The sequence below is a fragment of the Chiloscyllium plagiosum genome, unplaced genomic scaffold (assembly GCF_037043375.1).
Source record: "Chiloscyllium plagiosum isolate Xiang-an unplaced genomic scaffold, Cpla_swu_hap1 HiC_scaffold_1, whole genome shotgun sequence".
NCBI classification, from domain to species: Eukaryota; Metazoa; Chordata; class Chondrichthyes; order Orectolobiformes; family Hemiscylliidae; genus Chiloscyllium; species Chiloscyllium plagiosum.
In genome coordinates, this window is record NW_028270139.1 from 181361028 (window position 1) to 181374672 (window position 13645).

The 13645-nt window shown below is 56.5% G+C and overlaps 1 protein-coding gene across 6 annotated transcripts in view; it reads right to left on the minus strand.

Moving 5' to 3' along the window:
• LOC122540254 (rhotekin-like) overlaps positions 1 to 3365 on the minus strand; it is a 232917-nt gene extending 229552 nt beyond the window's left edge. For 5 of the 6 annotated variants that reach the window (XM_087997915.1, XM_087997890.1, XM_087998072.1 and 2 more), the window contains exon 1: positions 2204 to 2337. In XM_087997915.1, the coding sequence (XP_087854041.1) occupies positions 2204 to 2275 (72 nt within the window). In that variant the 5' untranslated portion in view covers positions 2276 to 2337. Of the gene's footprint in view, positions 1 to 2203; positions 2338 to 2921 lie in introns of those variants that run through there. The other variant, XM_087997953.1, reaches the window with a different exon arrangement.
• Between the last annotated feature and the right edge of the window lie 10280 nt (positions 3366 to 13645).

The following is a 13645-nucleotide window of genomic DNA, read 5'->3' on the forward strand; positions in this document are numbered from 1 at the left end:
AACCCTAGTAACTATAGGCCGGTGAGTCTCACTTCTGTTGTGGGCAAAGTCTTAGAGAGAATTGTAAGGGATAGGATTTATGCACATCTGGATAGGAATAATGTGATCAAGGATAGTCAGCATGGTTTTGTGAAGGGCAGGTCGTGCCTCACAAACCTTATTGAATTCTTTGAGAAGGTGACTAAGGAAGTGGACGAGGGGAAAGCGGTAGATGTGGTGTATATGGATTTTAGTAAGGCGTTTGATAAGGTTCCCCATGGTAGACTACTGCAAAAAATACGGAGGTATGGCATTGAGGGTGAGTTGGAGGTTTGGATTAGGAGTTGGCTGGCTGGAAGAAGACAGATGGTAGTAGTTGAGGGTAGAGGTTCATCTTGGAGTGCCGTTACTATCGGTGTTCCGCAAGGATCTGTTTTGGGACCATTGCTGTTTGTCATTTTTATAAATGACCTGGAGGAGGGGCTAGAAGGTTGGGTGAGCAAGCTTGCGGATGATACGAAAGTCGGTGGAGTTGTTGACAGTGAGGGAGGATGTGTCTGGTTACAGCGGGATATAGATAAGTTGCAGAGCTGGGCAGAAAGGTGGCAAATGGAGTTCAATGTAGGTAAGTGTGATGTGATTCATTTTGGTAGGAGTAACAAAAAGACGGGGTACTGGGCTAATGGTCGGATACTTGGTAGTGTGGATGAGCAGAGGGATCTTGGTGTCCATGTACACAAATCTCTGAAAGTTGCCACCCAGGTAAATAGTGCGGTGAAGAAGGCATATGGCGTACTGGCTTTTATTGGTAGAGGAATTGAGTACCGGAGCCCTGAGGTCATGTTGCAGTTGTATAAGACTCTGGTGCGGCCGCATCTGGAGTATTGTGTGCAGTTTTGGTCGCCATACTATAGGAATGATGTGGAGGCACTGGAACGGGTGCAGAGGAGGTTTACCAGGATGTTGCCTGGTATGGTAGGAAGATCGTATGAGGAAAGGCTGAGGCACTTGGGGCTGTTTTCATTGGAGAAACGAAGGTTTAGGGGTGACTTGATAGAGGTGTACATGATGATTAGGGGTTTAGATAGGGTTGACCATGAGAACCTTTTTCCACGTATGGAGTCAGCTATTACGAGGGGGCATAGCTTTAAATTAAGGGGTGGTAGGTATAGGACAGATGTTAGGGGTAGGTTCTTTACTCAGCGAGTCGTGAGTTCATGGAATGCCCTGCCAGTAGCAGTGGTGGACTCTCCCTCTTTATGGGCATTTAAGCAGGCATTGGATAGGCATATGGAGGATAGTGGGCTAGTGTAGGTTAGGTGGGCTTGGATCGGCGCAACATTGAGGGCCAAAGGGCCTGTACTGCGCTATATTTTTCTATGTTCTAACTCATATTCCATCAACGGAACCTCTTTCTATCTATATCACTGATTCCTATTTCCTGTTCCTGTTCCTGGTCCCTGTCTTCATTCCTGTTGCCGGTCCCTATCCCCATTCCCTGTCCCTTTTCCCACTCTCAGTCCCTGTTCCTGGTCCCTATTCCCTTGTACCTGTTCCTGGTCCCTATCCCCATCACCATTCCCGGTCCCTGTTCCCATTCCCTGGTTCTCAGTCCCCATCCATATTCCTGGTCCGGTCCCTATCCTTATCCCTGGTCCCTATCACTATCCCTGTTCCCAGTGCCTGTCCCCATTCCCTGTCCTCATTTCTGGACCCAGTCCCAATCCCTGACCCTGTTCCCATCCCCATCCCTATCCCCGGTCCTTCTCCCGATCCCCAGTCCCTATCCCTATCCCTGTTCCCAGTCCTTATTCCTATCCCTGGTTCCGGTTCCTATCCCTATCCCTGGTCGTTATCCCCTTTCCTGGTCCATGTTCCCAGTCCCCATCCCTATCCCTGTTTTCATTTCCCATTCATATCCCTGGTCCAGGTCCCTATCTCTATTCCTGTTCCTGGTCCCTGTTCCCAGTTCCCATCTCTATTCCTGTTCCTGTTTCCCATCCCTATTCCTGTTCCCGGTCCCTTTCCCTATTCTTGTTCCTGGTCCCAGTCCCCTTTCCCAGTTCATGTTTCCATTCCTGTCTCTACCTCCATTCCCTGTTCCTAGTGTCTGTCCCAGGTCTTTATGGTGGATCCCTGGCTCTACTGGATCCCAGTCCTGGTTTTACCCACACATTCCCCAGGATTTGGGATTTCACCATCAAGTTTATCAACAACTTCTTACCTGGAGACTCAGAGCGATCTGGCGAATGTAAATCAGGTTTAGATCCTCCAGGATCCGGATTCTCTCCTCCATTCCAGCTGCTTCCCCAGAGGAGACCCCCGTGCCTGGACCTTCCGTCCCCCTCCGGCTCCTCGCCCAGACCCGGGACCCTGCCCCCGGACCCTGGACACTGCCCTCGGACCCCGGACACTGCCCTCGGACCCCGGACCCTGCCACTCGGACCCTGGACCCTGCCCTCGGACCCTGACCTCGGACCCCGGACCCTGTCCTCGGACCCCGGACCCTGCCCTCGGACCCCGGACCCTGCCCCTCGGACCCTGCCCCCGGACCCTGGACCCTGCCCCTCGGACCCTGCCCCCGGACCCTGGACACTGCCCTCGGACCCCGGACCCTGCCCCCGGACCCTGGACACTGCCCTCGGACCCCGGACCCTGCCCTCGGACCCTGACCTCGGACCCCGGACCCTGTCACTCGGACCCCGGACCCTGTCACTCGGACCCCGGACCCTGCCACTCGGACCCCGCCCTCGGACCCTCCGGGTTTAACTCCCCTTTGGATAGTTTCTGTTTGAAGCTGCGGCCGGACTTCAGGATCCGTTTAAACAAATCGGAACCGAATCAAAATGTGGAGCAGCGCGTTCCTGTCCAGCACCAACCCCGGCTCTGGGCCTCGGCCGCCTCCCATTCCCATTCCCATTCCCACTCCCACTCCCACTCACATTCATTGCTTGCCAGCTCAACATTCCTGGCTCACAGGAAGCCAGCTGTCTGAATGCTGCTTCTCTGTCTCAGCCCCTCATTGCTCCTGCCAAAAGCCTTTTGGCTCACACACGCACATTACACACACAACAGGCTCCATTCAGCACAGCCACTCTGCTAAATGCACCAATGTTTACGCTCAAGCAGCTATAGCCTCCCCAGGAATGTGAAGTTCACGTCCTGCCTGCTTCAGATTCCATCCATGCAAATTACCATCTCTTCAGCAACCTCCCTTTCTTCTCCGAAGTCCTTGAACACGCAACCACCTCTCTGATCAGTTCTATTAAGTGCCAAAGAACAAATCTGCTGTCTGTAATAACTATTCCCAACAAGAAAGAGTGTAGTCACTAGCTCATGACATTACCATAATTAAATCCCCAGCACTGAAATTCCAGGGGTTACAATAAAATCATGATGATTTACAATGGGCCTCAACAGAAACTACTCCATCACTCTGCAGACGTTCTTTGCAAAAACACTTTCCACAATTTCCACAAGGATGTGCACAAATCTCTTCCCTCGCACAGCCCCTTGAGGGTAGTGTGCAGAGAGTGATAGAGGCTGTGATCTCTGGCTTTTCAGACTGGAGGTCTGTGATCAGTGGTATGCCACAAGGTTCGGTGCAGGGTTCATTGCTTTTCATCATTTATATAAATGATTTGGATGTGAATATAGGAGGGATGGCTAGTAAGTTTGCAGATGACACTAAAATTAGACGTGTAGTGGACAGCAAAAAAGGTTACCTCAGAGTACAACAAGATCTTGATCAGGTGGGCCAATGGGTTGAGGAGTGGCAGGTGGAATTGAATTCAGATAAATGTGAGATGCTGCATTTTGGAAAGGCAAATCAGGGCAGGACTTATACACTTAATGGTACCCATAATGACCCTCACCAACGTTTACAGATACACCACAGAAAGCATTCTATCTGGGAACATAACAGCCTGATACGGCAACTGCTCTGCCCAGGACCATAAGAAACTGCAGAAGATTGTGTGCACAGCCCAATCCAACATGGAAGCCATCCTCCCATCTATGGAAAAAGTGAGGACTGCAGATGCTGGAGTACCAGAGTTGAAAAATGTGGTGCTGGAAAAACACAGCAGGCCAGGCAGCATCAGAGGAGCAGGAGAATCGACGTTTCGGGCATAAGCCCTTCTCCTGTTTCTCGGATGCTATTGACAGAGCATATTGCAGCGCTGATGAAAGAACTCGAGGACCTTAGGCTCATCCAAGAGAACGAGATCTTTCTGAACAAGACCTTCAGCGAGGTTATTACACCAAAGAACAGAGGCCCAAAAACAGAGCCCTGCGGGAACCCACTCAACACTGACCTCCAGGCAGAATACTTTCCATCTACAATCAAGCTCTGCCTTCTGCCAGCCAGCCAATTCTGAATCCAGATAGCCAAATCTCCCTGTATCCCATACTTACTGACTTTATGAATGAGCCTACTGTGGGGAACCCTATCAAATGCCTTGCTGAAATCCATATACACCACATCCACTGCTCGACCGTCGTCGACCTGTCTTGACACCTCCTCAAACAACTTAATAAGATTTGTGAGGCATGACCTACCTCTCCCAAAGTATGGATGAGGAAAAGGTCTGTGGACAGGATGAGCCAGCTGACCACGGCACCATGGTGCAGAAGGCCATTCAAGAGGGGGGAGGAAAAAGACAAGTAGTTGTTATAGGGAATTCTATAATTAGGGGGACAGATAGTATCCTATGAGAGCTGGTTTGGGAGTCCCACATGGTGTGTTGCCTGCCCAGTGCGAGGGTGCAGGACATCTCTGACCGGCTTGAAAGGATATTGGAACGGGAAGGGGAAGATCCAGTTGTGATCCACGTTGGCACTAACAACATAGGCAAGGCTAGGGTGGAGGACCTATTTGGGGAGTATCAAGCACTAGGAAGGAAATTAAGGAACAGGTCCTCAAGACTCATAATCTCTAATTACTGCTCGAGCCACGTGCCAATTGGCATAGGGATAAGAAAGTTAGGGAAGTAAACACATAGTTAAGGGATTGGTGCGGGAAAGAGGGATTCCATTTCATGGGGCATTGGAACCGGGATGGTACTGATGGGACGGTCTCCACTTGAACCGATCTGAAACAAGTGTTCGAGCAATAAAGATAAATACGCTGGTCAGTAGGACTTATCAAAAAGACAGGGAGGTGGGCAGAGGGGTGGGGTTGCCTTGTCAGTTAAGAATGAAAGTCAATCTATGCACTGAATGACATGGGGACAGATGATGTGGAATCTGTGTGGGTGGAGTTGAGGAACAACAAAGGCAAAAAACACCCTAATGGGATTATGTACAGACCTCCTAACAGTGGTCAGGGCCAGGGACGCAAGATGTACCGGGAAATAAATAGGGCATGTCAAAAGGGCAAGGTCACGGTGATCATGGGGGACTTCAATATGCAAATGGACTGGGTGAATAATGTTGCCAGTGAATTCCAAAGAAAGGGAATTCATGGAATGCTTACAGGATGGCTTTATGGAACATCATGTGATGGAACCCACAAGGGAGCAGACTATTCTGGACTTAGTGCTATGTAATGAGCCAGACTTTAGAACATAGAACAATACAGCACAGAACAGGCCCTTCGGCCCACGATGTTGTGCTGAACATTTGTCCTAGTTTAAGCACCCATTCACGTACCTATCCAATTGCCGCTTAAAGGTCACCAATGATTCTGACTCTGCCACTCCCACAGGCAGCGCATTCCATGCCCCCACCACTCTCTGGGTAAAGAACCTACCCCTGACATCCCCCCGATACCTTCCACGCTTCACCTTAAATTTATGTCCCCTTGTAACACTCTGTTGTACCCTGTCTACTCTATCTATTCACCTGATCATCTTATAAACTGTCAAAGATCTATGAACGTAGACCCCAAGATCCCTCTGTTCCTCCACCTCACTAAGAACCCTACCGTTAACCCTGTATTCCGCATTCTTATTTGTTCTTCCAAAATGGACAACCTCACACTTGGCAGGGTTGAACTCCATCTGCCACTCCTCAGCCCAGCTCTGCATCATACCTAGGTCCATTTGCAGCCGACAACAGCCCTCCTCACTATCCACAACTCCACCAATATTCGTATCATCTGCAAATTTACTGACCCACCCTTCGACTCTCTCTTCCAAGTCATTAATAAAAATTACAAACAGCAGAGGACCCAGAACTGATCCCTGCAGAACTCCACTTGTAACTGGGCTCTAGGCTGAATATTTACCATCTACTACCACTCTCTGACTTCGACCGGTAAGCCAGTTCTCTATCCAACTGGCCAAATTTCCCTCTATCCCATGCCTCCTGACATTCCGCATAAGCCTACCATGGGGAACCTTATCAAATGCCTTACAAAAATCCATGTACACCACATCCACTGCTCTACCCTCATCCACATGCTTGGTCATCTCCTCAAAGAATTCAATAAGACTTGTAAGGAAAGACCTACCCTTCACAAATCCGTGCTGGCTGTCCCTAATCAAGCAGTGTCTTTCCAGATACTCATAAATCCTATCGCTCAGTACCCTTTCCATTACTTTGCCTACCACCGAAGTAAGACTAATTAGCCTGTAATTCCCAGGGTTATCCCTATTCCCTTTTATGAACAGGGGCACAACATTCGCCACTCTCCAGTCCCCTGGCACCACCCCCGTTGACAGTGAAGATGAAAAGATCATTGCCAACGGTTCTGCAATTTCCTCTCTTGCTTCCCACATAATCCTAGGATATATCCTTTCAGGCCCGGATGACTTGTCTATCCTCAAGTTTTTCAAAATGCCCAACACATCTTCCTTCCTAACAAGTATCTCCTCTAGCTTACCAGTCCGATTCACACTCTGCTCTTCAACAATACGGTCCCTCTCATTTGTAAATACTGAAGAAAATTACTCATTCAAGACCTCTCCTATCTCTTCCGACTCAATACACAATCTCCCACTACTGTCCTTGATCGGACCTACCCTCATTCTCGTCATTCTCATGTTTCTCACATACGCATAAAAGGCCTTGGGGTTATCCTTGATCCTACCCACCAAAGATTTTTCATGCCCTCTCTTAGCTCTCCTAATCCCTTTCTTCAGCTCCCTTCTGGCTATCCTGTATCCCTCCAACGCTCTGAACCTTGTTTCCTCAACCTTATGTAAGTCTCCTTCTTCCTCTTTACTAGATATTCAACCTCCCTTGTCAACCAAGGTTCCCTCACACGACCATCTCTTTCCTGCCTGACAGGAACATACATATCAAGGACATGTCGTATCTGTTCCTTGAAAAAGTTCCACATTTCAACGACATCCTTCCCTGACAGCCTATGCTCCCAATGTATGCTCCTCAGATCCTGTCTTGCAGCATCATATTTACCCTTCCCCCAATTGTAAAACCTGCCCTGTTGCACGCATCTATCTCTCTCCATAACCAAGGTGAAAGTCACAGAATTGTGGTCACCATCACCAAAATGCTCACCCACTAACAAGCCCATCACTTGTCCAGGTTCATTACCGAGTACCAAATCCAAAATGGCCTCCCCTCTGGTCGGACAATCTACATACTGTGTTTGAAAAGCTTCCTGGACACACTACACAAACACCGCCCCATCCAATCTACTTGATCTAAAGAGCTTCCAATCAATATTTGGGAAGTTGAAATCGCCCATGACTACCACCCTGTGGCTTCTGCACCTTTCCAAAATCTGTTTCCCGATCTGTTTCTCCACATCTCTGCTGCTATTGGGGGGCCTATAGTAAACACCTAACAAGGTGACTGCACCTTTCCTATTTCTGACTTCAGCCCATACTACCTCTAAAGGCAGATCCCCCTCGAACTGCCTTTCTGAGGAAACTGTTGAAGTCCACATTGATGCCCTGGGGTTGAAGTGTTCCGAGGCGGAAGATGAGGCGTTCTTCCTCCAGGCGTCTGGTGGTGAGGGAGTGGCGGTGAAGGAGGCCCAGGACCTCCATGTCCTCGGCAGAGTGGGAAGGGGAGTTGAAATGTTAGGCCACAGGGCAGTGTGGTTGATTGGTGCGGGTGTCACGGAGATGTTCCCTAAAGCGCTCTGCTAGGAGGCGCCCAGTCTCCCCAATGTAGAAGAGACCGCATCGGGAGCAACGGATACAATACATGATATTGGTGGATGTGCAGGTAAAACTTTGATGGATGTGGAAGGCTCCTTTAGGGCCTTGGATAGAGGTGAGGGAGGAGGTGTGGGCACAGGTTTTACAGTTCCTGCGGTGGCAGGGGAAAGTGCCAGGAAGGGAGGGTGGGTCGTAGGGGGGCGTGGACCTGACCAGGTAGTCACGGAGGGAACGGTCTTTGCGGAAGGCGGAAAGGGGTGGGGAGGGAAATATATCCCTGGTGGTGGGGTCTTTTTGGAGGTGGCGGAAATGTCGGCGGATGATTTGGTTTATGTGGAGGTTGGTAGGGTGGAAGGTGAGCACCAGGGGCGTTCTGTCCTTGTTGCGGTTGGAGGGGTTGGGTCTGAGGGCGGAGGTGCGGGATGTGGACGAGATGCGTTGGAGGGCATCTTTAACCACGTGGGAAGGGAAATTGCGGTCTCTAAAGAAGGAGGCCATCTGGTGTGTTCTGTGGTGGAACTGCTCCTCCTGGGAGCAGATACGGCGGAGGCGGAGGAATTGGGAATACGGGATGGCATTTTTGCAAGAGGTAGGATGGGAAGAGGTGTAATCCAGGTAGTTGTGGGAGTCGGTGGGTTTGTAAAAAATGTCAGTGTCAAGTCGGTCGTTACTGATGGAGATGGAGAGGTCCAGGAAGGGGAGGGAGGTGTCAGAGATGGTCCAGGTAAATTTAAGGTCAGGGTGGAATGTGTTGGTGAAGTTGATGAATTGCTCAACCTCCTCGCGGGAGCACGCGGTGGCGCCAATGCAGTCATCAATGTAGCGGAGGAAGAGGTGGGGAGTGGTGCCGGTGTAATTACGGAAGATCAACTGTTCTCCGTAGCCAACAAAGAGACAGGCATAGCTGGGCCCATATGTGTGCCCCTGGCTACCCCTTTGGTCTGGAGGAAGTGGGAGGATTCAAAGGAGAAATTGTTAAGGGTGAGGACCAGTTCGGCCAAACGAATGAGAGCGTCGATGGAAGGGTACTGTTGGGAACGTCTGGAGAGGAAGAAGTGGAGGGCTTGGAGGCCCTGGTCATGGCGGATGGAGGTGTAGAGGGATTAGATATCCATGGTGAAGATGAGGCGTTGGGGGCCAGGGAAACGGAAGTCTTGGAGGAGGTGGAGGGCGTGGGTGGTGTCTCGAATGTTTGTGGGGAGTTCCTGGACTAGGGGGGATAGGACAGTGTCGAGGTAGGTAGAGATGAGTTCAGTGGGGCAGGAGCATGCTGAGACAATGGGTCGGCCAGAGTGGTCAGGCTTGTGGATCTTGGGAAGGAGGTAGAACCGGGCAGTGCGGGGTTCCCGGACTATGAGGTTGGAAGCTGTGGGTGGGAGATCTCCTGAGGTGATGAGGTTGTGTATGGTCTGGGAGATGATGGTTTGGTGATGGGGGGTGGGGTCATGGTCGAGGGGGCAGTAGGAAGAGGTGACGTTTGGCTTCAGCGGTGTAGAGGTCAGTGCGCCAGACTCCCACTGCACCCCCTTTGTCCGCTGGCTTGATGGTGAGGTCAGGATTGGAGCAGAGGGATTGGAGGGCTGCGCGTTATGAGGGTGAGAGGTTGGAGTGGGATAGGGGGGTCGACAGGTTGAGGCAGTTAATGTCCTGGCGACAGTTGGAAATGAAGAGGTCGAGGGCAGGTAATAGGCCAGCGCGGGGTGTCCAGGTGGATGCAGTGTGTTGGAATTGGGCGAAGGGGTCCTCGGAAGGTGGGTGGGAGTCCTGATTGTGAAAGTAAGCTCGGAGGCGGAGGCATTCATTGTCATGGAGCACAGTGGAGGCTGGGACGTTAAATATCTTCAAGGCAGAGATTGATAAATTCTTGATCTTGCAAGGAGTTAAAGGATATGGGGAGAGTGTGGGTAAGTGGAGTTGAAATGCCCATCAGCCACGATTGAATGGCGGAGTGAACCCCTCCTCCTATCTCCTCCCCTCACCCCTCCACTCTCTCCTCCCCTCACCCCTCCACTCTCTCCTCCCCTCCCCCCTCTCCTCCACCCTACCCTCACCCCTCCACCCTCCCCTCACCCCTCCACCCTTTCCCCCTCCCCTCACCCCTCCACTCTCTCCTCCTCTCTCCCCCTCCCACCCATCCCCTCCTCTCTCCCTCTCCCCTCCCCTCTCCGCCATCCTCTCCCCCCCTCCCCTCCCCCCTCTCCACGCCCCCTCCCCCCTCTCTCCATCCCCTCGCCCCTCTCCCCCACCCCTCCGCCCTCCCCCCTCTCACCACCCTCCCCTGTCTCCCCTCTCTCCCAACATCCCCCTCCTCTCCCTCTCTCTCCTCCCCTCCCCCTCTACCACCCCACTCTCTCCCCCACTCCGCGCCCCCTCCCCTCCCCCCTCTCCCCTCACCCCCCCATCCCCCCACCGCTCCCCCTTCTCCCCCTACCCTCCCCTCTACCCCTCTCCCCTATCCCCCCTCCCCTCCCTCTCCCCCTCTGCCCCCCTACCCCCCCACTCTCTCCCCCTCTCCGTGCCGCCTCCCCTCCTCCCCCCCCACCGCTCCCCCTTCCCTCCCCGCTACCCCCCTCCCCTATCCCCCCTCCCCTCCCCCTTCCTCTCCCCCTCCCCTCTCCTCCTCCCCTCCCTCTCTCCCCCCTCCCCCTCCCCTCCCCCTCTACCCCCCTCCCTCTCTACCCCCTCCCTCTCCCCCATCTCCCCTTCCCCGCTCCCCATCCCCTCCCCTTCCCCTCTACTCCCCCTCCCCATCTCCTGCCTCCCCTCCCCCCCCTCTCCCCCCCTCCCCTCCCACCCTCCCCTCACCCCCTCCCCCCACGCCTCCATCCTCCCCTCCCCCCTCTCCCCTCCCCCCCACCCTTCCCCCCTCCCCTCCCCTCTAACCCTCCCCCCTCCCCCAGCTCTCACCCCTCTCCTCTCCCCCCTCCCCTCTCCACCGTACCCCCCTCCACTTCCCCTCCCCTCCCCCTCCATTTCCCTCTCCCCTCCCTTTTCCCTCCCCCATCTCCCTCCTCCCTCACCCCATCTCTCCCCTCCCCCTCCCCTCACTCCCCTCCCCTCCGCCCCCTCTCCCCCCTCCCACTCCCTCTCCCCCCTCCCCTTCCCTCCCCTCTCCCCCTTCCTCTCCACCCTCTCCTCTCCCCCCCACTCCTCTCCCCCCTCCCCTCCACTTCCCCCTCCCCTCCCCCCGCCCTCTCCCTCCCCACCCCCTCCACTCCCCCCTCCCCTCCCCCCCCTCCCCTCCCCCCTCCTCACTCCCTCTCCCCTCTCCCTTCCCCCTCCCCTACCCCTCTCCCCCTCTCCCCCGTCCCCCCCCTTCCTCTCCCCCTCTCCTCTCCGCTCTCCCCTCCCCCTCCCCTACCCCCCCCACAACCCCCTCCCCGTCTCTCCACCCGCTCTCCCCTCCCCACTCCCTCTCCTCTCCCCTCCCCCCTCTCCCCCTCCCCACTCCCTCTCCTCTCCCCTCCCCTCCTCCCTCTCCCCCTCCCCTTCTCTCCCCCCACCCCTCCCCTCCCCTTCTCTCCCCCTCCCCTCTCTCCCCCCCACCCTTCCCCTCACCTACTCTACCCCCTCCCCCACCTCCCCCTCTACCCCCTCCCCTTCTCTCTACCCCCTCTCCCTCTTCCCCCTCCCCCACCTCCCCCCTCCCCCTCCCCTTCTCTCTCCCCCCTCTTCCGTCTCCCCCTCCCCTCTCCCCTTCCCCTCCCCTCTTCCCTCCCCTTCCCCTCCCCCATCTTCCCCCCACCCCACCCCTTCCCTCCTCCCCCCTCTCCCCCACCCCTCCCCCCTCTCCCTCCTCCCCCAGCTCTCCCCTCTCCCCTCCCCTCTCCCCGTCCCCCCCTCCCATTCCCCCTCCACTTCCCCTTCCTCTTCCACTTCCCCCTCCCCCTCCCCTCCACCCCCGCCCTCTCCCCCCTCCGCCCTCGCCTCCTCCCCCCTCGCCTCCCCCCTCCTCATTCCCCTCTCCCCCTCCCCTCTCCCCCCTCCCCTCCTTCCTCTCCCCCTCTCCTCTCCGCTCTCCCCCTCCCCTCCCCCTCCCCTAACCCCCACACCTCCCTCCCCCGTCTCTCCACCCGCTCTCCCCTCCCCACTCCCTCTCCTCTCCCCTCCTCCCTCTTCCCCTCCCTCTCCCCTCCCCTCCTCCCTCTCCCTTCTTCCCATCCCCTCCCCTCCTCTACCCCTCCCCTCCTCTCCCCTCCCCTTCTCTCCCCCCTCCCCTCCTTTCCCCCCCACCCTTCCCCTCACCTTCTCTCTCCCCTCCCCCACCTCCCCTCTACCCCCTCCCCTCCTCCCCCAACTCCCCTCCCCTTCTCTCTCTGCCCTCTCCCTCCCCTTCCTCTCCCCCTCTCCTCCCTTCCCCCCTCCCTTTCCCTCCCCCCTCCTCCTCTCCCCCTCACCTCCCCCTCCTCTCCCCCCTCCCCTCTCCCCCACACCCAGCTCTCCCCCCTCCCCTCTCCCCCTCCACTTCCCCCCTCCCCTCCCCCTTCCCCCAGTTCTCCCCCCTCCCCCTCCACTTCCCCTCCCCTCCCCCCTTCCACTTCCCCCTCCCCTCACCTTCCACCCCCCGCCCTCTCCACCCTCCCCCTCCCCCCTTCCTCTCCCCTCCTCCCTCTCCCCCCTTCCCCTCTACCCCCCTCCCCACTCGTCTCCCCCCCTCCCCTCTCCCCCCTTCCCCTCTACCCCCCCCACTCGTCTCCCCCCTCCCCTCTCCCCGTCCCCTCTCTCCTCTCCCCTCCACCCACTCCCCTCCCCTCCCCTTCTCCCCTCCCCTTCCCCCCCACTCCCCCTCTCCCCTCCCCTTCCCCTCTCCCCCACTCCCCTTCCCCTCTCCCCCTCCCCTCTCCCCCTCCCTTCTCCCCTCTCTCTCCCCCTCACTCACTCCCCTTCCCCCTCCCCCTTCCCTCCCCTCTCCCTCCTCTCCCCCATCTCCCTCCACTCCCCCCTCTCTCTCCCCTCCTCCCTCCCCCTCCCCCCTCTCCCTCCCCCCTCCCACTCTCCCCCCCTCCCCCCTCCCGTCCCCCTCTCCCCCCTCCCCTCTCCCTCCCTCCCCCTCCCGCCACCTCCCTCCCCCCTCCTTCCTCTCCCCCCCTCCCTTCTACCCCACTCCCCACTCCTCCCCCCTCCCCGTCCCCTCTCTCCTCCGTCTCCCTCCCCCTCCCCCGACTCCCCCTCACCTCCCCCTCCCTCCTCCCCTCCCCCTACTCCCCCTCTCCCCCCCTACCCTCCCCTCCACTCCCCCACCCCTCCCCCCTACTCCCCCCTCCCCTCCCCATCCCCTCCCCTTCCCTCTCCCCCCTCCCTTCCCCTCTCCCCTCCCTTCCTCCCTCCCCTTCTCTCCCCCCTCTCTCTGCCCCTCACTCCCTCCCCTTCCCCTCACCCTTCTCTCTCCCCCCCCTTCCCTCCCTCTCCTCCCCCACTCCCCCCTCTCCCTTCCCTCCTCTCCCCCACTCCCCCCTCCCCTCCCTCTCCGTCCCCTCTCCCTCCCCTCCCCCCTCTCCCTCCCCTCCCCTCTCCCTCCCTCCCCCTCCGCCCCCTCCCCACCCCTCCCCTCTCCCCTTCCCTTCTCCCCCCTCCTCTCCGCCCCTCCGCTCCAC